At 41.7% G+C, this 26,001-nt stretch overlaps 1 protein-coding gene across 1 annotated transcript in view; it reads left to right on the forward strand.

The window, feature by feature from the left end:
• ryr2b (ryanodine receptor 2b (cardiac)) overlaps positions 1–26,001 on the forward strand; it is a 127,464-nt gene that overhangs the window by 66,052 nt on the left and 35,411 nt on the right. Inside the window, exons 68-79 of the mRNA XM_056292302.1 lie at positions 8,501–8,582; positions 10,497–10,627; positions 10,908–11,228; positions 11,458–11,698; positions 16,473–16,560; positions 16,662–16,751; positions 17,756–17,920; positions 18,118–18,180; positions 20,856–20,858; positions 21,003–21,134; positions 21,581–21,693; positions 22,768–22,871. Of these exons, the coding sequence (XP_056148277.1) occupies positions 8,501–8,582; positions 10,497–10,627; positions 10,908–11,228; positions 11,458–11,698; positions 16,473–16,560; positions 16,662–16,751; positions 17,756–17,920; positions 18,118–18,180; positions 20,856–20,858; positions 21,003–21,134; positions 21,581–21,693; positions 22,768–22,871 (1,533 nt within the window). The remainder of the gene's footprint in view (positions 1–8,500; positions 8,583–10,496; positions 10,628–10,907; positions 11,229–11,457; positions 11,699–16,472; positions 16,561–16,661; positions 16,752–17,755; positions 17,921–18,117; positions 18,181–20,855; positions 20,859–21,002; positions 21,135–21,580; positions 21,694–22,767; positions 22,872–26,001) is intronic.

Here is a 26,001-nt window from a genome sequence, read left to right on the forward strand (position 1 = left end):
TGCTTCTGCCTATAGTACTGCCCCCAGTATGTGACGTACATGGATTGAAGACACAGCTTCAGGAGCAGACACACTTGGTCAGTGTTAAGGGTGGTCCTATTGCTAAGGGTGGGGTTGTCCTGTAATTTCACACAAACTACCTCCACTGCTTCATCAACAGAAACGCACGTGAAGAGAGACTTTTTGTAATGAACAATTTTATTAAAATTTTTCAAAGAGAAAGACAGGACAGAAAAAGAAAATAATAATAATAATAATAATAATAGTAGTAGTAGTAATAGTAATAATAAAATAAATGAAATAAATAAAAAAATAAAATTACCCCCTCAAAATTCAGAAACAATACCATATAAAGCATTCAGTACACAGTTACACCTCTATGTCCTTGTTGACCAAGCCACAAATGGGCCCCAGGTAAGCTCAAATTGGTTCATCTTGTCCAAAAGAGAGTATAAGACCCTCTCATAGCAAGCCAGCTTAGCCATAGTTGTAGCCCACTCTTCATAGGGAGGGGGATATTCTTTTTTCCAGTGTCTCAACAGTATACGTTTGGCAGTTGTGGTGGCCAGGATAATCCACCTCTTTTCAAAGGAGGAGAGGCCAGAGTCCTTGAGTTCTGTTGTTAAGACCAACATAAACAGTTTTACGGTGATTGGGAATTGCCTCTTAACAACTTCAAATAAAACTTGTTGAATGTTATTGCACCAGTCATTTAGTGCCAGGCATAACAAAAGTATATGTGAAATAGAGGCCCCAGCTCCCTTACATCTCCAACAGCAGTCATCTGGTAGGAGATTCCTCCTATGCATTTTTGTGGTGTCCAGTACCATCTATGAATTATTTTCCGTTGGATAAATTTATTTCCTACTTTTTTGTACATAGTATTCAGGTTAATTAAGCATGATATCCAATCAGCAGCGGAAATGTCCAGAGCCAGCTCTTTTACCCATTGATCCTTAACCTTGTTTAAAGGGTCTGATATTTGTTCCTGTAGCATGCAGTAAATTTTTGAAGCCACTCCCTTTTGGGATGATGCCTTTGTTAGAAGCTCCTCAATTGGACTGCCTGTTGGATAGACAAGGGGATGTCCTAGAGATTTGGACAAAGAAATTTTCATTTGAATATGTTTCTAAAATGATTCCGTGGTAGATTATACTTAACTGAAATTTGGTCAAAGCTTAAGTACTGTTTAGTATGTTCATCAAATAGATCAGATATATAGCTAATCCCCACTTCATGCTGCTGTTTCCAACAGACAGTCTTGCCTCCTATAAGGATATGTTTATTATGCCACAGGGGGGCCTGGGGAGATTTACAAAAGTTCCAGCACCCTGCTCTGTGCAACTTGACCCATAACAAACTGGTATTTGCAACAATGGAGTGGTCAGATAGTTGTGGTTTATCTGTACTAAATAATCCAAGCCAAGGAGAAGCTCCTCCACAAGCCTCAAACTTTAACTGAAACCAGCTTGGCCTGATCCGCTCCTTCCTATTTGCTAGCCACACACTCATATGTTTTATGTTAATAGCCCAATAATACCACCTGAAATTCAGAAGACCAAGTCCACCCCTCCTCGTGGGAGCCCATAGTTTCTTTACACTTAAGCGATGGTGTGCGTTACCCCAGAGGAAATCTAGTATTTGTCTGACAATTTCTTTAAAGTAAGAGTTTCAGATATTCGGAGGAATATGTGCTAAAATTTGATAGATTATAGGTGCCAACATCATTTTAAGAGAGTTTATTTTACCCCATAAGGAAAGGTGAATCCTGGACCATCTAGCAAAGTCATTCTTCATTTTCTGAAGTAAGGGTTTGAAGTTTTCCTCAACCCTGTCCCGATAGCTGGGGGTTATTAGGATGCCAAGGTATTTAATACCTTTGGGGACCATTTGAACTTCCACTGATTAAAAAGAGTGGCTGGTCAAAAGCCTGACAGCGGCAAGACCTCAGATTTCTCCCAATTAATGTGATAACCTGAGAGTAAAGTGAAGGTCTCAATACACTGCAGTAAAGCAGGTATAGAAATATTAGGTTGAGTTAAAACAAGCAACATGTCATCGGCATATAGCATAATCTTGTGCTGCGTACTACCCACCGTGACCCCACGAATAAGCAGATTACCTCTTAGTTTCTGTGCTAAAGGGCCTTAAACTTGACTGAACAGCCCCAGACTCAAAGGGCAACCCTGCCTTGTAGATCTACACAGTTGGAACAGGTCAGACATAAGCCCATTTGTTAAAACACAGGCATAAGGAGTGTCATATGAGGTTCTTATCCAACTGATAAAGCTCTCCCCAAAGCCAAACTGTCTAAGAGTTTCAAAAAGGTAGTTCCATTTGACATAATCAAAGGCCTTGACTGCATCTAATGGCAAGGCAAATGTTGGAGAACTTGAATCATGGACAGCACATTGTATGTTGACCAGCCTTCTAAGGTTGTCAGAGTTGTGTTGATGAGGGATAAAGCCTGTCTGGTCCATATTGATAATACTACTAATAACCTTCGACAGCCTGTTTGAAATAACCTTTGCTAAGAACTTTTGGTAATTGTCAAGGAGTGAAATAGGACGGTACCCACTTGGATCCAGAGGATCTTTCCCCTTCTTGTGGATAAGAGAGATGATTGCTGTATGCATGGAAAGTGGTAAGGAAGGATCCAACTTTGTATGCGTCCTTATACACTTCAAGCAATATAGGACTGATAATGTCTTCAAATTTCCTATAAAAATTGGCAGGGAGACCATCCACCCTGGGAACCTTATTAAGGGGCATATTTTTAAAAACCTGAGATAACTCTTCGAGTTTTAGTGGACCCTCTAGATATTCCCTATCTTCATCAGAGAGTTGTGGAAGATTTAAGTAATTAAAGAAACTATCAAATTTCTGCTTATCCATTATACCCTGTGATGTGTAAAGGGAATTATAAAAGTACATAAACACTCCATTTATTTGCTCAGAGGAAGTAGAGAGACAGCTCCATTTGACATTCATGTACCTGCTATATAATTCAAACTGTTTTGTTTGTTTATATGCCAGTAGCTGGCCAGGTATTTCACCCATCTCCCAGTAAAACCGATTAATCCGAAATAAGGCATATTCAGCTCTTTTATGGTATATTCTATTTAGCTTGTACTTGGTGGCAATTAACTTGTTTAAAATGGGTCTATCCCTATTTTGTGAATATGAGGTTTCAAGTTCCTTAAGCTCACTCTCTAGATTGGAAGTTTTCTCATTGGCAGGCTTTTTCTTAAATGAGGCATATGAAATAATCCTGCCCCTCAGATAAGCTTTAAGCGTGTCCCACCAGATAGAGTGCTGTCTTGCTTTGTATTAGTCTCTTCAAAAAGAGCTGTTTCATCCCTAATCATATTAACAAATTAGCTGTCTTTCAGCAAAGATGTGTTTAAGCGCCATCTGTGGCTCTTAGGAGCCTGTGAAAATTTGGAGAAGCAGGTATAGATAAGGTGCATGGTCTGAGATGCCTGACTGTATTATCTATGTTAGAACTAAGTAATATCCACTAATGACTGAGAAATTAAAAAATAGTCAATTCTGGTGTAAACATTATGAGGAGAAAAGAAAGAATAATCTCTTCCACCAGGGTGCATCAATCTCAAAATATCTTTCAAACCTAGGTCACTGGCCAATTGTTTTATTGCTGCAGCTGATTATCCCTCTGTGCCATGTCTAGGCTGAGATCTATCTAGGTCCTGGTCCAAAATCTGGTTAAAATCACCCCCTAATATTATTTGAGTATCCCTCAGTTCTAAAAGAGTTTGTGATAAACCATGAAAAAATTAAGGCCTGTCAGCATTGGGTGTGTATAAAACCACCGGAGTATCCATCAATTGCCTGCATACTATTATATAATGACCATCTGAGTCAGATAATACTTTAGTTTCAGTAAAGTGGATTTTCTTGCTTATGAGGATAGAAACCCCTCTACTTTTACTAGAACCTGGACTGGAAGATACCTTTCCTACCCAAGAGCACTGGAATTTTTCTGATTCCCTTTTATTGAGGTGGGCCTCTTGGACAAAGGCAATATCGGCTTTAGATGACTTGAGGTATGCTAAAACGTCCTTTTTCTTAATGGCATGATTAAGCCCTTTAAGGTTCCAACTGACTAGCTTCAAATCTTCTGTGTCAGTCATTTAGACTAATATATGAGGTCATAATGTTGTATGATAGTAGTGTTAAGTCTGTATTTTAGAGGTGGAAGAATTGTAAGGGGTAATAAAAACCAAACCAATAAAAAAAATGCTCAATAAAAAAGATAACAACAGAACTAAATACCCTCCTAGCCAAACCAGAGGAGCTGGGGAAAAGCAACACATACTGAACCATAACCTACTTGGTAAACTTGAGGTCATCTGAACTTGACTTACCATCAACCCGACACTATATATCTGTACAAACCCCTTTTGTAAAAATATGTAAAACTATATGGCTATATAAGAGGCTTGTTACTACACCCTCTAGTAGCAAATAAAGCTGAAGCCCGTCCATAGTAATGAAAGGCAGCCTTATCAGTAAAGATGCATAGGCTAATAATTAACCATAAAATAAAGGGGAAATCATACATAAACACGTTATACCAATACTGTTGACCCAGAAACATATCTAACCAGTAGAGACCAAAACAGTTAGGATGGTTAATGCCATGATATAAGAAGAAGAGGGGGGAAAAGCCATAGCCATAACTGTATTATCAACCAATATTAAACATAGTTTACAGTCCGAATTCTGAAATCAGTCCTTAGTGATTCTTTTGATGAAGTCTGTTTCAAACCTGTGCTTGGCTCCGTTTAGTTTGATCGCCAGTGTGCCAGGGAACTGCAGGGCGGGCTCCACTCCCCTCTCTTTCAGATTGGCTTTCACTTGTTTATAAGACATCCTCAGATCGCTGATGCGTTTAGAGTGGTCTGGAAACAACATGATCCAGGCTTTGCACCAAGTAACTTGCCCCTTCTCTTGTGCTGCCCGTAAAATTTCCTCTTTCGCCTGGAAACGGAGCATATTGATCATGATGGGCCGTGGCTGGTCTCCCTCCCTCTGGTCACGTCTTGGTGGACCACCGGGCACTCTGTGCGCTCACTGTATCTCCAGTGGTGTTTCAAACTGGTCCCCGAGCATTTCTGGAATCTCCTTCTGTAAAAACAGTGTCATGTCTTGTTCTCTGCCCTGTCAGGTATACCTAAGATTTTAATGTTACAGTGACATCCTCTGTTGTACAGATTTTCGACATGATCCTGTAGTTTTCTCATTTCTTCCTTAATTGCTGTGAAGAGAGACTTAACATCATAAGGGATCATTTTTTTCATCCACTTCCATAATGATGTCACTCACCTTATCCACAAAATCCATAACGTTCTGAATGTGATGTTCATTACTGCCTACCAATGAGTTAAGAAAGATGCAAGAGACTTAGAGATGTTATAGGTCACTGAGTTAATCATACTGTAGCGAATTCGGGGGGCGGCCGGGAACTGCCGAGGCCGGGACACGAACCTGGGTCGCCCTCACCATGGGCAACTGCGCTAACCAGTCGACTAAAGGGTCCAACCCGTTAGCCAAGGGCTAGCAAGTCTAGTCATTCGTTATCGTTACACTACCCCCCTCCTTTGGGAAGTGCGTCCCCGCGCTTCACCATACCAACTCCCTCATGCCTCTGGGTGCACGTGCTTCCGATGGCCTCACGGTCTCACCATCCCACTTCTGACACCAATGTAATGAATTCAGGGGACAGCCGGGAACTGCCGCAGCCGGGACGCGAACCCAGGTCTCCTGCACCACAAGTAACTATGTTAACCAGTCGACTAAAGGGTCTGACCCATTAGCCAAGGACTAACGAGTAGTTATCCGTCGTTGTTACACTACCCCCCTCCTTTGAGAAGCACATCCTCGCCCTTCAGCATATCAGCTCCCTCACGCCTCTGGGCGCACGTGCTTCCTATGGCCTCACGGTCTCACCATCCCACTTCTGATACCAATATAGCAAATTCAGGGGGCAGCCGGGAACCGCCACAATTCGCTACAATACAAACAATAGGCCGTTATGGCACATCCTGTTTATGTATTGTAGCAACCGGGGAAGACGTCCGCTGGACTGATGACGGCTATGTGCTGGGGAAGCACAAGGGATTATGGGACTGTAATGTTCATGCTGAGATCATTGTTTTGTTTTGTTTTTGGGGGGGGGGTTCCCCCTTTTTTCTCCCCAATTGTATCCAGCCAATTACCCCACTCTTCCAAGTTTTCCCAGTCGCCGCTCCACCCCCTCTGCAGATCCAGGGAGGGCTGCAGACTACCACATGCCTCCTCCGATACATGTTGAGTCACCAGCCATGTCTTTTCACCTGACAGTGAGGAATTTTGCCAGGGGGATGTAGCACATGGGAGGATCACGCTGTTCCCCCTCCCCCCCGAACAGGCGCCCCGACGACCAGAGGAGGCGCTAGTGCAACAGTCAGGACACATACCCCCATCCGGCTTCCCACCCCCAGACATGGCCACTTGTGTCTGTAGGGATGCCCGACCAAGCCGGAGGTAAAACGGGGATTCAAACCGGGATCCCCGTGTTGGTAGACAACAGAATAGACCACTACGCTACCTGGATGCCCATTGTTTTATTAATGTTGTGTTCATGTTTTGATTATTGTTGTTTGGATATTTGACTCAGACTGGGTAGATGACCATTTTACGGACTGACTGACTGGAGGACCATGACTAAGACTGGTGTGTTCAATAGTGACCTCGTTTGGGGAAGCCATTGTTCGGCAACCATTGGGGAGGGGCAGAATAAAGGAGCACTCCTGGGGTCATGCGGTGTATGGGACACAGGAGCTGCCATTCAAACTAAATCTTTGCCTCTTGCCTCCTCCTTTCCCATCAGTTCTGTTCAGTTCTGACGGCGTGTTTAAATCAAACAGCACTCCCGGGTCATGTGGTGTATGGGACATGGGTGTTGTGATCGAAAGAGATCTCTGCCTCTCATTCTCCACGCAAACTTGCCACAGTATCTTAGGTAACCCATACAGAGTAGGTGTTGCTTCCCCTGGGTAAAATCTGTGGTACAAAATTCTGTCAATAGCATTGTCCTGTTCTAATAGTGTCAGACAATCTATTACCTTTTTCTTGTAACCACTGCCTGGTTCTCATTTCAGGGGCTCATAAGTATTCATGTCACTAGGTAATGTCACAACTTTCTCATCATAGTCTGTCTGGTTTAATACAACAGTGCATCTGCCTTTGTCTGCTGGGAGGATGTCGATGTTGTTGTCCTTACTGAGAGTCGTGAGTGCATTTCTCTCGTCTCTGCTACGCATTGCTGAGGCAGGCAAAACTTTCGTCATTATTTTTAGTTACCTATTGTTGTGTCTTCCCCTACAAGCTGTGTATTTACAGCCCTGCTCACTACAACTTCTAAGTTAGAAGCCTGAAATCATATCTGAAAAATGTGTTCAAATTTTTTATACATATTTTTATATCCTCTCTATCACCTCAGTGTAGATTAAAAACTCTTATCGCCCCTCATGCATTTTCAGCCATCATACCCGCTGTCCTCCATATGCTTCCATCCATAAGCAGCATAAGCATAAGCAGTATAACACCTCTTAAATCACTGAGGGACACCCCTCCCCTCAACTTCCAGTGTTCGGCAGCTTTGAAAGCAGAGTGGCAGTGGCATATTGTCTCCCTCATTGATCACTGGGCCCTCCAGGAATCATTTATTAATCAACACCCATCCACTACAGTCTATTTCTGTCTGATTGTGCATTATTTGTTCTACTTTCTGCCTGTCCTTGGCTGTGTACCAGACACTCAAAAAGCTTTCACTGATCAGAGGCCTACGAGGGCCTGAGGTCTCGAATCAGAATCAGTCTTCTTTAATTTGTCAACTAAGTTGTTGTGTTCCAGGAATTAGGCCTGATGCATTTCTTAAAAAGAAATGAATAGAAATGGCAGTAATGCTCTACTACACAGAATTCACTCTACAGTCTTCACGTTGAAAATATTTCACTGAATGATAATAACAGTGTGGCAAAGCTATTACCACTGGAGGGTTTAGGGTGAAAGAATGGACACGGTTTTGGCTGAACACAGGCTTTTATTTACAATGCCTCTCACTGGCACGGACTGGTGTGCTCAGGTGCTGGAGCCGCTGCCTCTCTCCGTTCCGTGATGTGTGGCTCCCTTTTCTGTCTTTGCTGTAGTGTGTTCTGCCGGTGTCTGTGTCAGTGTCAGTTAAGGATCCAGCTTCACTGCAGTATATAAGAACAGTCAGTTAATTCGGCACATCTGAGGTTGATCAATAATCAGCCTCCCTATTGTGTCTGCTCTCCCTCTCTCCACTTCCAGTTGATGCTAAACCACACCTCACTACCACAAACAGGAATATATGTAAATGATCACATTTACTTTTTATACAGTGAGTATTGGGTTGACTAAAGGGAAAATAGATGGAAAAAATATTTAAGCATCTCCTTTTCTTTTCCAGTGGACAGCGTCCAGGTGTCCTGTTACCGCATCCTCAACAGCCTGTACTCACTGGGCACCAGGAGCAACATCTACATGGATGGGTACTGTTAATGTCACTGAACGATTTCACGCCTTGTAGTGATGCATTTATTTTATTTCGAACAGTCTCATTTGTATCTCTTTTGGAAGTGTGTGTGTGTGTGTGTGTGTGTGTGTGTGTGTGTGTGTGTGTGTGTGTGTGTGTGTGTGTGTGTGTGTGTGTGTGATATAATGTACAGTTGGCAACATTCGACTTAATGTCAACTGGTTTGGAAAATTCTATCTTGTTGGATGCTGTTTTACTTATTTTCTTGTTTTTGTTTCGGTTTTGCATGCATTTGGAAGATGAAAGATGTAAACAAAAAATGATCATAGAACAAAACTAGTTTACACTGCTTGACTTCTAGTCAGGTGGCTTAGGGCCAGATTTGAGAAGGATGGGGACACGCCGGACAAAAGCACCAAATTTTTTCCACATGCTCTCCATCACCATAGCTTTAAATTTTTGATGGAAGCCACTTCATCAAGATGGCGGCCGCCATGTAAAATCTTTAAGTGCCAATATCTCAGCTTCCAAGCCACTTAGAAGGTCAATCTTGGTGTCAAAATATAAATTTTCTGGGTCAATGAATGCATTAAAGCTATTGAGAATATCACTAGATGATTATTTGTGCCAAGATCAAATAAATATGTTCATTCTGACAATGTATTTACATAATTTTCAACTCAGTTCCTAAACAGTCAGACATACATTAATATAGGTCATATACATGTACACTGAAAAACTGACAACATGCATGAATTGAATTGAACTTTATTATCTTCACTAAGATAATATATAATATTCTAAGATAAAGTATATTCAAATTATGTCACATTTACAACTGCAAAGATCTGTGCAATTCCAGTGTGCCTTCTGGCATGAGCACCTTGCACCACAACCACTTGTGCTTTGACAACTGCACTTGACTAGTTCACTGCAGGCTTTTCACGCCATCGGTAGAATGCTCCACACAGGAAGCCAGACCTGGCTGTCTCCATCCAGTGTCCATCCCCATCCTTCTGGACTGGGTGTCTGCTGCTGGGCCAGTTCAAATGTCGCCCAGATCCCAGACTGGTAAGCAACTCGCTTCATGTGCTGCAGCAGTGAATCTTGCGTTTGTGGAATGTGTTCCATCGTTTTGTTCTTCTGGCAGAACAACTCTCTCCGTGCTTCATTGACAGATTCCAAATCACTCGTCTTGTCGGACAACTGTGTAGCACTCCAGAAGTCGAAAGTGTGGGGCATCTATGGTCACGGGAATGTCCGGATTCGCTGCCATGTAGTTGAAGGCCTGCGTGAACTTTACTTACCTTATTATCTACTGGAATGCTCACGCTGTGTGTTACAAAAATATGTTGTGTATAATGTACATAATTGTGTAGATATATTGCCAGAATGAACTAAATTATCTAATATCAGAAAAAATAGTCACCTATTGATATTCTCAATAGCTTTAATACATTTGTTGACCCAGAAAATTTGTATTTTGACATCAGGATTTACCTTCTAAGTGGCTTGGAAGCTGAGATATTGGCACTTATCTTGAAATCCAAGATGGCCACCATCCACCATCTTGATGAAGTTGCTCCCATCAAAAACTGAAAGCTATGGTGATGGAGAGCATGTGGAAAAAATTTGGTGCTTTTGTCCGCCGTGTCTCCATCATTTTGCTAAGCCGCCTGACTATTCATTTTGACTCAAGTCTCTCTTATGAGATGGAATCAAATCTTTATTTAAACCCACCAGACGGTTTCACAAAGAATGATTCTTATTTAATGCTTAGGAATTGAAAATTCATCCTTTGAGGTGAATGGTAAGGGTGTAAAAAGTTCATGGACAGCTCAGGTGTTCAGCATGTGGTTATGTAGTGGTTGATATTTGTTAAGTTCAGTGCTGGTCTTGCCCACCCCTTTGACAGTGTGTTTCAATGCAGGCAGAGAGCAGCAGTAGGCGCCTGTCTGGCGGCCCTGACCGGAGCGTTCCCTGTGTGCTTCCTGGAGCCTGCTCTCAACCCAGACAACCCTTACTCTATCTACAACACAATGAGTGTTACTGAGAGAGAGGGTAATAAGTATACATCTGCTCACATGGGCATGGCTTGTGTTCACACACACACACACACACACACACACACACACACACACACACACACACACACACACACACACACAAATGTACACACACACTATTTAAAAAAAACAAACTTTTTTTTCTACCTTTCTTCATCCTTGAGCAATCTAATGCCCATCACCCCACCTGTGTGATTGGCATTAGACTGCTCTATACAATGGGCATTATACACTCCGCACTCACTTGTGTCTCTTCCTTTTTTGGCCTCTCTCAGACCTGGGGGTACCGGAGCAGGTGGAGGAGATGTGTCCACTCCTGCCATCCCTGGAACAGGCCCTGTGGGAAGTAGAGGAGCTGGTAGAAGCTGGGGCTGGGGCACGCCAGGCCCACTACATCCACATTACGGAGGTCACCCTGCCCATGCTGTGCAACTACTTATCCCACTGGTGGCAATGGGGCCCTGAAGGCCAGCTAGGGAGACCCGTCTGCACCTCTGTTGTTCCTCAGAAGGCTAGTGACCTGCTGGGCAACATCCTTCGAATCATCCACAACCATCTGGGAAACAGTCAGGTTGAATGGATGAAACCGCTGGCAGGTAGGTAACGGCATTGTAAATTCCTCACCGATTTTCATCCTGAGTGTCAGACAGTTTACAGCAAATATATAGAATCAATTTGAAATGAGAGCTAACTGGGGTCTGTGATTGGATTTGCTAGTCAAGGATGTATACATGCATAAATTCTAGGAAAAAAAGGCAAATTCCACAAAAGTTAGCTGATATGTCTCTACACGGAAGCATAAAGGTTATGTTAACCCCCTGTCAGTCTTCTGTCAGCCAATCATTTGCAAGGCCCAAAGTGATCTGCTGAGGAGCCATTTTCTGCCTCTAATGGAAAAGCTGAGAAAGCGGGCAGAATGTGTGCTTCTGGAAGAGGAACACCTGAAGACCGAGGGGCAGGGTGACCGTTCAGAGGCGGAGTTAGAGATCCAAGAGAAGTTCACGATCTTGGTGCGAGACCTATATGCCTTCTACCCGCTCCTCATTCTATTTGTGGACTTGAACCGGTAAGGCATGCTGTTGTACAGCATGTTCATAAAACGCTGAGGTGCCTACATGATTCTCTAAAGTCAAAAAGCATAACAGTTAGTCATCCAAATAATCAATGCAGGTGTCCTTCAAAAGCCTCTGCTTATTTTTTTGTTAAAATGGTAGCACAGTACTTAGAGAATTCCCATGATAAACAATTACTAAGAATGTTCAGAAAAACGCAAACAAATACAAGCCATGTGAATTCCATACAGTAGAGTCCTACTAAATGCAGATTTAACCCATCAGCAATTGGTAGCTCCTATTTTTCTTGGATTATGTGGAAAGATGTCTTCCTGAAACTCACACTTTTGCAAATAATATGTAGACCTTTCAAAAGTCATATTCCCTGACTACAAGTCGCACTGGAGTATAAATCTCGCTCAACAAAAAAACACATTGTTGCAAGGATAAAAACACAAGCCACTTCGGTGTATGTCACATTTTTAATCCCTCTCCTGCTGGATTTTTTTTTTTTTTATAAATTTATTTCTGATTTTTCCCTTTTTTCTCCCAATTTAGTGGCCAATCGATCCCTATTTTAATTCAAACACCCACCCTCGCACTGTATGCGTTCGCCAACTGCATCTCTCCGGCCGGCAGTCTCGAAGGAGACCGCCTCGCCACTTTCGTGACAAGGCGACTCCAAGCCGAACCACTGTTTTTCCGACACACACAGAGACACATTCACGTGACGAACACAAGCCGACTCCGCCCCCCTCCCGAAGACAGCGTTGCCAATGATCGCTGCTTCGTCGAGTCCGGCCGTAGTCGGATCTGACGAGACCGGGGCGCGAACCCCAGTCCCCAGTGGGCAACTGCATCGACACAGAGCCGATGCTTAGACCGCTACACCACCGCGGACCGGCTCCTGCTGGATTTTTGACCATTACTGCCCACTCCCACCTGCATCCGCAAACATTCTAACCATTCATGCCACACAATAAAGTTCCATTGATTGTGTCTTCTCCCGTCCTGCAGGGGAAATACGTTATTTTACCATGTAGTTGTAACGGACTCTATGGACATAATCCCAGATAATCGGTTCTGGTCGCTTTAAGAAAGTGTTTCTGGGTTAACAGGGTGAACTACGACGAAGATTGGTTGGGGCAGCGCCATGTTGCTCGGGCTGTTGGGTTTTGGACAGAGTAATAAACGGACACGCGTTTGTGTAGTCAATGAGAGAAATTGTCCGTCTCTTTTTTCCTGCAATTTCCACATATTATTAATAAAGACACGCATACCTGTCAGTAATAACATAGCAAAATTACATTCTAGTAAATAATTATATTTATAAGAGTGCAATAATTAGTTATTCTATATCTAGCACAATAAGTACACTCACCTAGGGCAAAATTACATTTTTTTTATTTATTTTACTTATTATTTTGGAACGTGTGCGGTTTGCTGTGGTTGCTTGTTTTTGTTTCCCTGTCTGTTTTAATGTACTGATCAGTGTTGTATTCTGTCACAATGACAAAGTTTAGACCAAAGATGTCACTTGGTTGAGTGATGAAACGTATCTGTCAATAAACATCGTATCCAGATGAACTGATTCAACCTTCTTTAGGTGACAATAAAGGCTTTCTATTCTAGGGGACGGAAAACTTGAATATTCTATTACCTATTCTTACCTACCTGCCTACCTACCTATTCTTATATTTTATTCTATTCTATGTCAACAAAGCCCCAAAATACTTGGGGTCAACTGTCAGAAGTAACGGGGGGTGCAGGAGAGAGGTGAAGAAGAGAGTGCAGGCAGGGTGGAGTGGGTGGAGAAGAGTGTCAGGACTGATTTGCGACAGAAGGGTACCAGCAAGAGTTAAAGGGAAGGTTTACAAGATGGTTGTGAGACCAGCTATGTTATATGGTTTGGAGACAGTGGCACTGACGAAAAGACAGGAGGCAGAGCTGTAGGTGGCAGAGTTGAAGATGCTAAGATTTTCACTGGGAGTAACGAAGAAGGACAGGATTAGGAACAATTATCAGATTGGACGTGTAACCTGCACGACAGGGGAATGGGCCTATGCTTGCGCAGGGACAGTTTACAGTCTAATGTCTAAGTTCAGTGGAGATTGGTGTAGGTTTTTTTCTAGACCGGATTCTAGTACTCACACCAAAGACAACACACACACTCGTGGGTATAGTTTACAATAAAAAAAAACAATTTATTTCAACAGTTCAAAGTAAAGTTATTTCAATATCAATACTAAATTAGATGTGTTATATATATTACTCTATTATACTTTTTAAAAGTTCTTCCTAATATTCTATTTATTGTCTATATCTATCTATATTCTATTTTATACCCTTCTAATATATTACTTATGCAGCCATATTCTACACTAACAAATTAAAGAAAATAATCCAAAATAAAGTATGAGTGCACTCAAAGAAAATAATAAAGAAAAGAAAAGGGGGAATGATTCAGTCTTCCAATCTGTGCAAGGTGCAATGTCCAGATCCTACCACAATCACAGGGGCAAGTTAATGTAGAGGCGATGATGATGAATCCAAATCCAGGGCGATGATGGGGGCAATCCAAAGGGGGTATCCAAGGGTTCCAAAAGGGTGTAGCAAGGGGGGTTGTTCGGGGTACTAAAAAACCAGTCTGCACAAAATTGTACAGATTCCTTATTAATTGCAATCTCTATCAAACAATTACAAACAAAATAAAAATACCCAAATCTAGAGTCAATTCTCAGAATTAAATCATTTCCTACATATAACTAATATGCGGCTGAATGACAACAGCCTATTGCTGTAAGAACAGTTAAAAACAATGTCATCGCAGCCAGGCTGCGGCACTATCAACGTGAATTCACGTCTAGCTGGCTGCTATGGGTTCCATGCATGCCATGTAGCCCGAGTTGGCTCGGTGGCTAGTGGCGACTGGAGCTTACAGTTTTTTTTAACAACAAGCATATTATTATATTAAAATGTCTAACATTCCTACATCAAATACACCCTATGGACCGGGTGTCCTGACTGGTTTTAAAGCTCTGAATCATATGGGAACTGCTAAGGATCATAGATATACGTTTTAGCTGGGTTAGCTTAGCTTAGCAACCAATGAAAAATTGTCAGTCTTTAGATTTCAAGATTTTAAACTCTTATCTCACCAGGATTCCAGCAGCGTACAAAACACAAGAGAAAAGAGTCTTCCTTCAACGGGAGATCATCTGTCTTTGGATAAAATCAAGACATCCTACGTAAATGGCTATGATTACATGGAACACAGAAAGCTGTTTACTTTTTAGCTTTGGCTAGCGGCTCACCAAGGAAGCTTCGTGGGAGGGATCTTTTTTGTCGTAGTTCAAATGTCCTGTAGCTCAAATATCCGTAGTTCAAATATCAGTAATTCAGGTATCCATAGTCAAAGTTGTCCGTATTTCTAAATATCCGTATTTCTCTTCTCTATTGTCGACGGTTGTTTGCATGGTTTAAACTCTGTAGCTCGTGTGCCTCCTAGAGGCTACTCGTGGAACTTACATACGTCACAGGGTACATGTAATCATGTGGGTTACAGACGGTTAGGAGACAAAGCAAGAGAGGCAAGATTGAGATGGCTTGGACATGTGTGGAGGAGAGATGCTGGGTATATTGGGAGAAGGATACTGAATATGGAGCTGCCAGGAAAGAGGAAGGCCAAAGAGGAGGTTTATGGATGTGGTGAGGGAAGACATGCAGGTGGCTGGTGTGACAGAGGAAGATGTGGAAGACAGGAAGAAATGGAAACGGATGATCCACTGTGGCGACCCCTAATGGGAGCAGCCGAAAGTAGTAGTAGTAGTAGTCAACAAAGCCTTTCTCGGCGATTAAGTCATACGGCCGAATGTCTAAGTAGTAGTGCGACACATTTCTCGGTAGTATCTTGTGTAATATGTGCAGGAAGAAGTACTTTATCTTTTAAGAAGAGCTTACTTTGACCAGGGAGAACGAAGCAGGTGTGTCGCCTCGACACGGAAGTGACAGATTGTGCCCATTGTAGATCAATCTTTCTGCTCATTTGTCGCAACCAACAAAGTTCAGTTCATTTCCCTCTTTGTCAGTAACAACTGCAAATGTCAGACTTGCCTTGCTTTTCTTATGTATTATAATGACCTCTTTTGATCTTCTTTTCAACTTCATTTGTTGACTCCGTCTTTCTGGTTGGCGCTAGCTAAATCCCGGGACTCACCGTTTATGTTTTGACTGTCTTATGCATCCCAACGCAGTCCTCTAGTACTGTATTTTCAATCAAGTCTTAAGATTAAATAATGCCATCTAGTGACTTTAGTTGAAATTAAGTGTATTCTGACAAATTTACATTGTATAAATCGTTTTGGAATATAAATCACAGGACCAGCCAGACGAGTAAAAACAAAAAACAACAACACCGATTTATAGTCTGGGAAATACGGTAAATCGTTTCCTACTGGTTAATGTTAAGATCCCCCCCCCTTCTAAATGGTTTATTTTTGTCATTGTGCCTTCATGTTTTGAGCATCCCACCAGGATAAAATCTTAATATATGTGAATTTGCTTTACTGTCGATAAAACTGAACTTCAAAAAAGGCAACAACAATTTCCAGGGTATTTTTTATTTTGTCTCTTTCTTTGTTTTTTGAGAAACAACATTTCAGCAGAAGACTGATATGGAAAATAACTAATAACCATTAACTATTCTGCATGTTGCCTTTTTTAGTCTGTATTTGGGTTTGAAGCCAAACGGGAAATAATGAGATTTTTGTTCTTGTGGTCTTGTTTTAGGGCCAACTGGCTTCAGGAGTCAAACCCTGAAGCTGAGCAGGTGTTCAGCATGGTGGCAGAGATTTTTATATTCTGGGCCAAATCTCATGTGAGGGTGACATTCTATTTCATAATTATTTTCACTGAGAAGCTATTCTAGTGAATAGTTCATCTAATGGTAAATGAAACATGTTGTGTTCACCCCAGCAGAATTTCAAATGGGAGGAACAGAACTATGTCGTCCAGAATGAAATTAACAACTTGCCATTGCTGGTCAACAGTGACGATAAAATGTCTAAGGTTAGTAATACATACATTGGTCTCCAGTTATAAAGGTGAAAATACTGTATTTTAGAGGGTGAATTCTGACGAGAAACATTTATAGTAAAACACAGGGTTGTAGATATCTATCTATATATATATATATATATATATATATATATATAAAGCAAGAGTGTATGCTATATAAAGCAAAAGTGTATGTTTGTATGTTCGCTTAAAACTCCAGAAATACTCACTGTAGAACAAAAAGAAAGGTATCTTTAGAACCAGCACTTTCCAAGGATTGCACAGTTTGAAAAATATTTCAAAAACCAAGTAAAAATTTAGATTTATTTGTGAAAGAGGCATCCCAACGATGCTTTGTGGAGACTTCCGGCAAATCTTTCCAGTGGTCAAGGGAGGCGCTACACCTAACATTGTCAATGCTAGCCTGAAGGCACACAGCATTGTTTACCCTGAGGCGCTTGAGCGCTGAGCGATTAACACACACATTGTAAAAGAAGCTTGATGAATGGATTTAAAATTATGACATTCGATCATTTTCATTAATAAGATTTATTTATTTGACATTCGTTTATCACATGTATTATATCATAAATTATCCTATATTTCATCATCGATTATATCATAAAGATCAGATCGTGTTGGTTGTTTTGGTGAGAACATTTTCCCCGGGCAATGCTTGGTACCTCTGCTAGTCACCTAATATAGCAAATATAATCTACAATCACAATTTCCCTCCTCCTGACCTGGGACCATATCCTATTCCAACACCGCTCATCAGCACACATGCATACACAACCATTCACTTGGCTTTTAACCTAACTGGGCTTTTGTTCAGCCTTCACACCAACACACACATCCCATGTATAAGTAAATGGTTTCCTTTTTTTTCTCTGTCTTATGTAAAGTGCATTTTTTTAAAAAGATGTACTCAAAAATGTTGATTTAGAATATTGACTTAGACTTAATTAATAAATATACTTTTGTTTTTCATTCATATTCGTTTTTTTATTGCTCAGATATTGGACAATGAAAGACGGAAGACCAAGAGAAAAGGGGATCGCTACTCCACACACACCTCTCTCATTGTAGCTGCCCTGAAGAGACTGCTTCCCATCGGACTGAAGGCTTGCTCTCCCACTGATCAAAGCCTTATCATGCTGGCCAAGAGCTGCTTTGGTCAGGTAGGAGAACATGGACACATATGCCTGTACTAATGTATTCTCCTTTGCTAAACCTTTAACCATATGAATTTTAACATGTGACTACATTTCCTTGGCTGACCACTTCCATTATGTGTGAGTATGATGAAGGTGAGCAGGCCAGAGAAGGATATTTCTGTTGTATGGATTTAGTAATGGTTGTGGATTGTCCTCCACAGAAAGACACTGAGGACGAGATTCAGGAGCACATATTTACCGGTCTTCTACAGCTTCAGAGTAAGGTAAAAAAAAACTTTTGTAAGTTTATGGAAAAAGGAATGTAAAGCTACAAGAACACTGATGCTTAAAGGATTAAGTTAATGGGTACTAACTACATCTACGAGTAGGAAAGCTCAATGTATACTTTACCTTTGCACTTTGTACATATGGTATAAAAGTGTGGTATGTGTAGGGCTTCATTTGGAAGATTTGCACAAAATATGTAAGTTTGCTTTAGTTTTGCAGATGAAGAGCTTTGCATTGTTAGCAGCTGTTAAAAAGGAGAAAGAGGGTAATCCTCTGGCCTGAATTTCGACCACACATTTGTTAAAGTAGATTCATTCTAAATAATAATGGGAAATTCTGCACCAGCTCCATGATGGAAAAACATTTTCATTACCCTCATTTTTACTTTGGGCTGTTTTGTTTCTCTAACTCTGCCAATTTGTTTTGAGTAGGAATATTAACAGTGAAATAAAGTAGATCTGATTAGAAATGAAATTCAAATCTTCTTTCTGCACAAGTGCTTTTTGCATATTAGTCACCACATCATGCCTGAGCATGTGGTTTCTGCAATTTTTAGAGCAACACGTGTGAAAATTGTAATTAAAGTGTAACCTGTTGAACAGCATGTGAAGTTTTTTGAAAATTCTTCATTGATTACTGACTCAATACACCAGACGTAGTTAAAACATTTCACAAATGAAAAGGCCCTCTAATCTTTAAAAATAGAAGCTTAGTTGTGTTAAATCTAAACTCTAGATATTTCCAGTGTCAGTATTTGAATGTGAATTGTCTAGATAAATGTAGTTATTGAATATTTAGCACTAAATTAGTCTTACTTTTACATCTGCCGGGCAGTAGCGTGGAGAGGATTATGCATTTGGTCGTGTGTGTGTGTGTGTGTGTGTTTGTTTGTTTGTTTGTTTGTTTGTTTGTTTGTTTGTCTGTCTGCGGCTAATCTCACAAATTACTGGACCCATCAGCCTACCCCCCCCCCTGCCCTTTTCTCCCCAATTGTATCTGGCCAATTACCCCACTCTTCCGAACCATCCTGATCGCTGCTCCACCTCCTCTGCCGATCCGGGGAGGGCTGCAGACTACCACATGCCTCTTTCGATACATGTGGAGTCGCCAGCTGCTTCTTTTCACCTGACAGTGAGGCGTTTCGCCAAGGGGACGTAGTGCATGGGAGGATCCCCCCCCCAGTTCCCCCTCCCCCTCGAATAGGTGCCCTGACTGACCAGAGGAGGCGCTAGTGCAGCGACCAGGACACATACCCACATCCAGCTTCCCACCCTCAGAAACGGCCAATTGTGTCTGTAGGGACACCTGACCAAGCTGGAGGTAACGCGGGATTCAAACTGGCAATCCTAGTGTTGGTAGGCAACGAAATAGACCGCTATGCCACCCGGACACCCCAGCCTAAAAAATTTTGTGCACACTTATGACTGGTGATGAAGAACCTCTCAAGGTTGCAGTGATTCAAAATCTTCGAAAAACATTTGTCCTTGCTATCACTGCTCCCTCTCTTCATTCACTATCTAGCTCGCTCGATTAATGCTGCTTTCTCTTGCTGCCCGAGCTGAGTCAACCGTGTGCATGCATGACTCACATCTACGGTTGAGTCAGATTAGGCAGCGACAGTGTCAAGACCAAAATGTTGTGTATTCTGGTATGAGTCTTGAAAGTAAACGAGAAGTCGGTCATCTCGGCACAGGAGAACTTGAGGAGCACTGGATGAACCAAAAATAATTCATCTTATTCAGCTCACCACCACACAGACATGCCACAGTCTCCATGTTAAAACTCCACTGTAAAAATACAATTTCAAGAGTAGGATTAATTACAGTCACAGCTGAAAATCATCTCAGTAGCTACAATAAAACATTTCCCGTGGCCGAGCTGTTTTCTTACCATTGTTTTATGAATGAAAGTCAATCAGCAGAGCAGCCATTCACCTTCATTCATTTTATGTCATGAAAACCATGACAGTTAAACACATTTGAAGTCTTCTAATAAGGGCTTTGAAGTTATGATAGGCTTATCTCTCATTACATGTCAGACTTGGTTGCTTTTGTGCGAGGGTCGCCTAGGAGGCTGCACAACCACAGACTGACAGGCAAATAGTTTTTACTAGGTAGGTTTTTCAGCTCGAGTGCTGCATATTAAAAACAAAAATTTACCCCCATATTTCCCATTCAATCAACTTGGGCACTCCGCAAAAGTCTTAAAGTGGCAGGAAAAACACTGTTTTTTTCTATCTATGTGTGCATATATTTCCCTTCTCCCAGTAGGTGAAAAAAGGGGTGGTTTGTTCCCAAGTTTGAACACTGGACAAGGGGAGATATGTACACCAGGTGGAGATCTGCACTCTACTGAGTGTACTCCTGTAGTTGTTGACAATAGAATAATGAGTAGTCTCTGAGGCAAAAGCAAATATCCATCCAAAGTCATAAATGAGTAAATTGGGCGAGACGGTGGCCCAGTGGTTAGCACTGTTTCTTCATAGTGAGAAGGTCCTGGGTTCAAACCCCAGGCCGTCCCAGGTCCTTTCTGTGGGGCGTTTGTATGTTCTTCCCCATGTCTGCATTGGGTTCCTCTGGGTGCTCTAGTTTCCTCCCACCATCAGAAGACATTCATGTTAGGTTAATACTCCTCTGTGCCCCTGACTGAGGGATGGCAAAAAGAACTGGAGTTGGTCCCTGGCTGCTGCATGGCAGCTGCCCACTGCTCCCAGTGTATGTTGGGATGTGTTAAATGCAGAGAATGAATTTCCCCACGGGGACTAATAAAAGAAAATCTTAATCTTGAGGTGTGTTGTTCCAATACTGGTCCTTTACAGGAGGCCCCAGAGTGCCAATGGCAAGAGGCTTTCTGTACAGAGCTCCGAGGCCAGCCAGGGGTCACCCTGGACCCCCATAGGACTGCAGGCAGAATCCTGGACATTGCTCGAGTTCTCTATCACCTTGACCAGGTGAGGCTTGAGAACAATGAAAACAGCCTCTGTTAATAGACTGAAATAACTGCTGATTATCCATCCACCATACAAAATTTCATAATATAATATAACAGCTCTGTATGACTATTGCAAAGCTTGGTTGAGAGACGGTGAAGTGAGTATTTGCAGATGAAGCTAAGAGTTCCACCGTTCCACTTCTTATTGCATGTTCACTGAACCACACCGCTTTGGTTGAATCTTCAAGAAGACCTGAAAAAGATCCACTCTTGCTCTCCTTATTGCTCAGACAATATGAGAAATGGTCCATAAACTAGATTTGTTTGTCAATTCAGTGAGAATGGAAAAACTTGTCTGAAGTAGCAATATAAAGTATAATTTCAAAAGAGGGGCGTGGTCTGCTCGTTTGGAGTTAACTCTGTACTTGCTTAATTTCATTTTCCTTCTGTTGGATATGGTTGCAGGTCGAACACCCACAGAGGAGTAAAAAGGCGATGTGGTATAAGGTCTTATCCAAACAGAGGAAGAGAGCTGTGGTGGCCTGTCTAAGGATGGCTCCCCTCTACAACCTACCCAGGTAGTCCATATTCATGAAAAAGTTGGCATACAGGATATGAATGATCTTGTACCATGCCATCCACCCACCACAGTGCTTATTAGTGCCCAGGCACAGACCTCAACAGTTAGTCTGCCTGCCACATATAACTTGCAGAAAAAGCTAAAAGACTTTCATCCATATCCAATTCTATATTTTTCAAATTCCACAGCAACTATTTTGAAAGCTATTTTTAATACTGGAGACCAGGATCTCTACACAGACTTATGTCTTGCAGAGGAAAAATTACCCAATAATGGTGTTTTTACTGTTAGATCATTTAATCTGAGAGTGGAGGTTTAATTTTCTCTAAATCATTGTATACATATCATAGCAATTTTAAGCTTTCAAATGGGGAATGAAACGGGGTAGAAAATTCATGACAAGATAATCGAAAGTTTCATTGAAGTGATATTGTTCATTCATGGATCATAGATGTAATTTCCCTGCCTAAACCATCAATTGAGGATTTTATATTCATCTGCGGGTGGAGAATTACATGAGTCGGCAAACCGTTTCATTGTTCATCAATGCTCTGCCGAAAGATGTACCTCAAATTAATTATTAGTGCCACATCGCGGGACTTAAATTGACAAAGATAATGTTTATTTCAAAAAACACTGATTATATAAACTTGACACTGTATTTAACATAAGACCTCAAAGAAAGAGTCATTGCAGACCTGGGATATAAATAAGGAGCCCACATCTTGTAGGAGGTGCTGCCGTGATAGGGAAGCAGTGTAATACCTAATTAGGCTATCAGTCATAGTGCTGTCTGGAAAGTCCAATGGCAGTAGGTCATTAACATATGAAAAAACCTGTGACTACATTTGAACGTTTCTGTTTCTGTTGAAACTACAGGACTCCTGGGTTGGTGTGATGTACAGTAGCTCGTGGATTTTCAGCAATTTTAGCAATAGGGTGGCTTTAATAATAATTTCTCCAAAGTGTTAATTTTCTTTCCACCTTGCTTTCTCCTATGTGTTACTGCTTTTGACTCTGACATGCACACCGTTCTATTTCTCTGTTTGCATGTGTACCTCTCCCTTTGCAGGCACAGAGCTATCAACCTCTTCCTTCAGGGCTATGCTAAGTCCTGGATATCAGCTGAGAATCACAGCTTTGAGGAGAAGCTCGTAGAAGATTTAGCTGTAAGTGGTGACGGCAGCCATATTAGCTCACTCATAGGCCCACGAGATCGTTTTTTTCTTAAAGTGTGAAACTTTGACACACTACACAAGGTAATGGAAATTTCTCATTTTCCACACATTACTGTGATTCACACACACACACTCACTAAAGCCCATGAACACACAAAGCCTTGCACAAGCAGTATTCAAAGGTCAGAGGGCAGCATCACCTGCAATATAGCTCCATGGAGTAATTTTTATGGTTCAGTGACTTGCTCATGGGCAGCACAGCAGTGTTGGCATTGCTGAGATGTCAATGTTGCCAGTATATTGCTTTTGCTAGCAAATTGGATAATCTTGTTGATTTGGTAGTATTTGGCGTGCCTTTCTTGAAATACACTTATAGTTTATCTGAAATAGAACTGAAGTTTTAAATTGAAATTTAATCACTACAATGAAAATGTCATTTTGCTTCGATTGCTGTTTGACATCATGCAGTATGTGAATTCAAATCAAATGAAACTTATGCTTTTTGAATTACAAATGGTATCTGATCAACGTAGATATCAGTATTTGTCTCAGAACATCAGAAGGTCATTTTAATGTCTACGATACCCACTGCGGCACAGTGGTTAGCGCGGTTGCCTCACAGCAAGAAGGTCCTGGGTTCGAGCGCCGGGGTAGTCCAACCTTGGTGGGTCATCCCGGATCATCCTCTGTGTGGAGTTTGCATGTTCTCCCTGTGTCTGCGTGGGTTTCATCCGGGGGCTCCAGTTTCCTCCCACCGTCCAAAGACATGTAAGTCTGGTGAATTGGCCAATGGCCATTCTAAATTGCCCCTAGGTATGAATGTGTGTGTGTGTGGGGGGGGGGGGCCTGTGATGGCCTGGCAGTCTCCCCGCCTGCCGCCCAATGACTGCTGGAATAGGCTCCAGCATCCCCGTGACCCTGAGAGCAGGATAAGCAGTTAAGATAATGGATGGATGATATCCACTGCATTTTATACACCTAATTTTTTCTTTTGATGTAAAGATATAAGTATATGATATATGTTACGTTCCCCGTTAAAGGTCCAGGGGATGAGGGGAAGTAACAAAGAAAATAAAAGTATCCCCGGGGAATAAAAAAGGTGGAAGGCTGAACCAGGTGTAAAAACAGATTTATTAACAAAACAGACTTTTAGTCAAACTACAGAATAAACAGGCAACTAAAGATGCTGGCTCCTAACTAACCAGGCTTTAACAAAAACTCAGATCAAACCGAAACAAGAACACTAATAAGTTTCACCCTCCTTCTCAAGGAGTATAGACACAAGAGCTTGTTCTCTGGTTGGCAGCAATGGCCCACTGGCCATCTCGGGTGTCTCTCTCCAAGTTATATACCCAGCTGATGAGGAATTGGGGTCACCTGGGCTCAATCAGCAGCTCCACAGGAGGCGGGGCATCACCTCGAGAGGGAAAACTATAGACACACGGCACTAGGGCCGTAACAGTATACAGTGGTGTAAAAAAGTGTTTGCCCCTTTCCTGATTTCTTATTTTTTTGCATTTTGTCACACTTAAATGTTTCAGATCATCAAACAAATTTAAATATTAGACAAAGATAACACAAGTAAACACAAAATGCAGTTTTTAAACGAAGGTTTTTATTATTAAGGGAAAAGAAAAATCCAAACCTACATGGCCCTGTGTGAAAAAGTGATTGCCCCCCCCTGTTAAAACATAAATTAAGTGTGGTTTATCACATCTTTGGAAAGCTGAGTTCAATTTCTCTAGCCATACCCAGGCCTGATTACTGCCACACCTCTTCTCAATCAAGAAATCACTTAAATAGGACCTGCCTGACAAAGTGAAGTAGACCAAAAGATCCTCAAAAGCTAGATATCATGCTGCGAGCCAAAGAAATTCAGGAACAAATGAGAAACAAAGTAATTGAAATCTATCAGTCTGGAAAAGGTTATAAAGCCATTTCTAAAGCTTTGGGACTCCAGCGAACCACAGTGAGAGCCATTATCCACAAATGGCGAAAACATGGAACAGTGGTGAACCTTCCCAGGAGTGGCCGGCCGACCAAAATTACCCCAAGAGCGCAGCGACGACTCATCCAAGAGGCCACAAAAGACCCCACAACAACATCCAAAGAACTGCAGGCCTCACTTGCCTTAGTTAAGGTCAGTGTTCATGACTCCACCATAAGAAAGAGACTGGGCAAAAATGGCCTGCATGGCAGAGTTCCAAGACAAAAACCACTGCTGAGCAAAAAGAACATAAAGGCTCATCTCAGTTTTGCCAGAAAACATCTTGATGATCCCCAAGACTTTTGGGAAAATACTCTGTGGACTGACGAGACAAAAGTTGAACTTTTTGGAAGGTGTGTGTCCCATTACATCTGGCGTAAAAGTAACACAACATTTCAGAAAAGGAACATCATACCAACGGTAAAATATGGTGGTGGTAGTGTGATGGTCTGGGGCTGTTTTGCTGCTTCAGGACCTGGAAGACTTGCTTTGGTAAATGGAACCATGAATTCTGCTGTCTACCAAAAAATCCTGAAGGAGAATGTCCGGCCATCTGTTCGTGACCTCAAGCTGAAGTGCACTTGGGTTCTGCAGCAGGACAATGATCCAAAACACACCAGCAAGTCCACCTCTGAATGGCTTAAGAAAAACAAAATGAAGACTTTGAAGTGGCTTAGTCAAAGTCCTGACCTGAATCCGATTGAGATGCTGTGGCATGACCTTAAAAAGGCGGTTCATGCTCGAAAACCCTCCAATGTGGCTGAATTACAACAATTCTGCAAAGATGAGTGGGCCAAAATTCCTCCACAGCGCTGTAAAAGACTCATTGCCAGTTATCGTAAACGCTTGTTTGCAGTTGTTGCTGCTAAGGGTGGCCCAACCAGTTATTAGGTTTAGGGGGCAATCACTTTTTCACACAGGGCCATGTAGCTTTGGATTTTTTTTCCCCTTGATAATAAAAACCTTCATTTAAAAACTGCATTTTGTGTTTACTTGTGTTATCTTTGTCTAATATTTAAATTTGTTTGATGATCTGAAACATTTAAGTGTGACAAACATGCAAAAAAATAAGAAATCAGGAAGGGGGCAAACACTTTTTCACACCACTGTATATGTATATATGTATGGATAGATCACCAAG

This window comes from Lampris incognitus, chromosome 13 (assembly GCF_029633865.1).
Source record: "Lampris incognitus isolate fLamInc1 chromosome 13, fLamInc1.hap2, whole genome shotgun sequence".
Classification (NCBI taxonomy): Eukaryota; Metazoa; Chordata; class Actinopteri; order Lampriformes; family Lampridae; genus Lampris; species Lampris incognitus.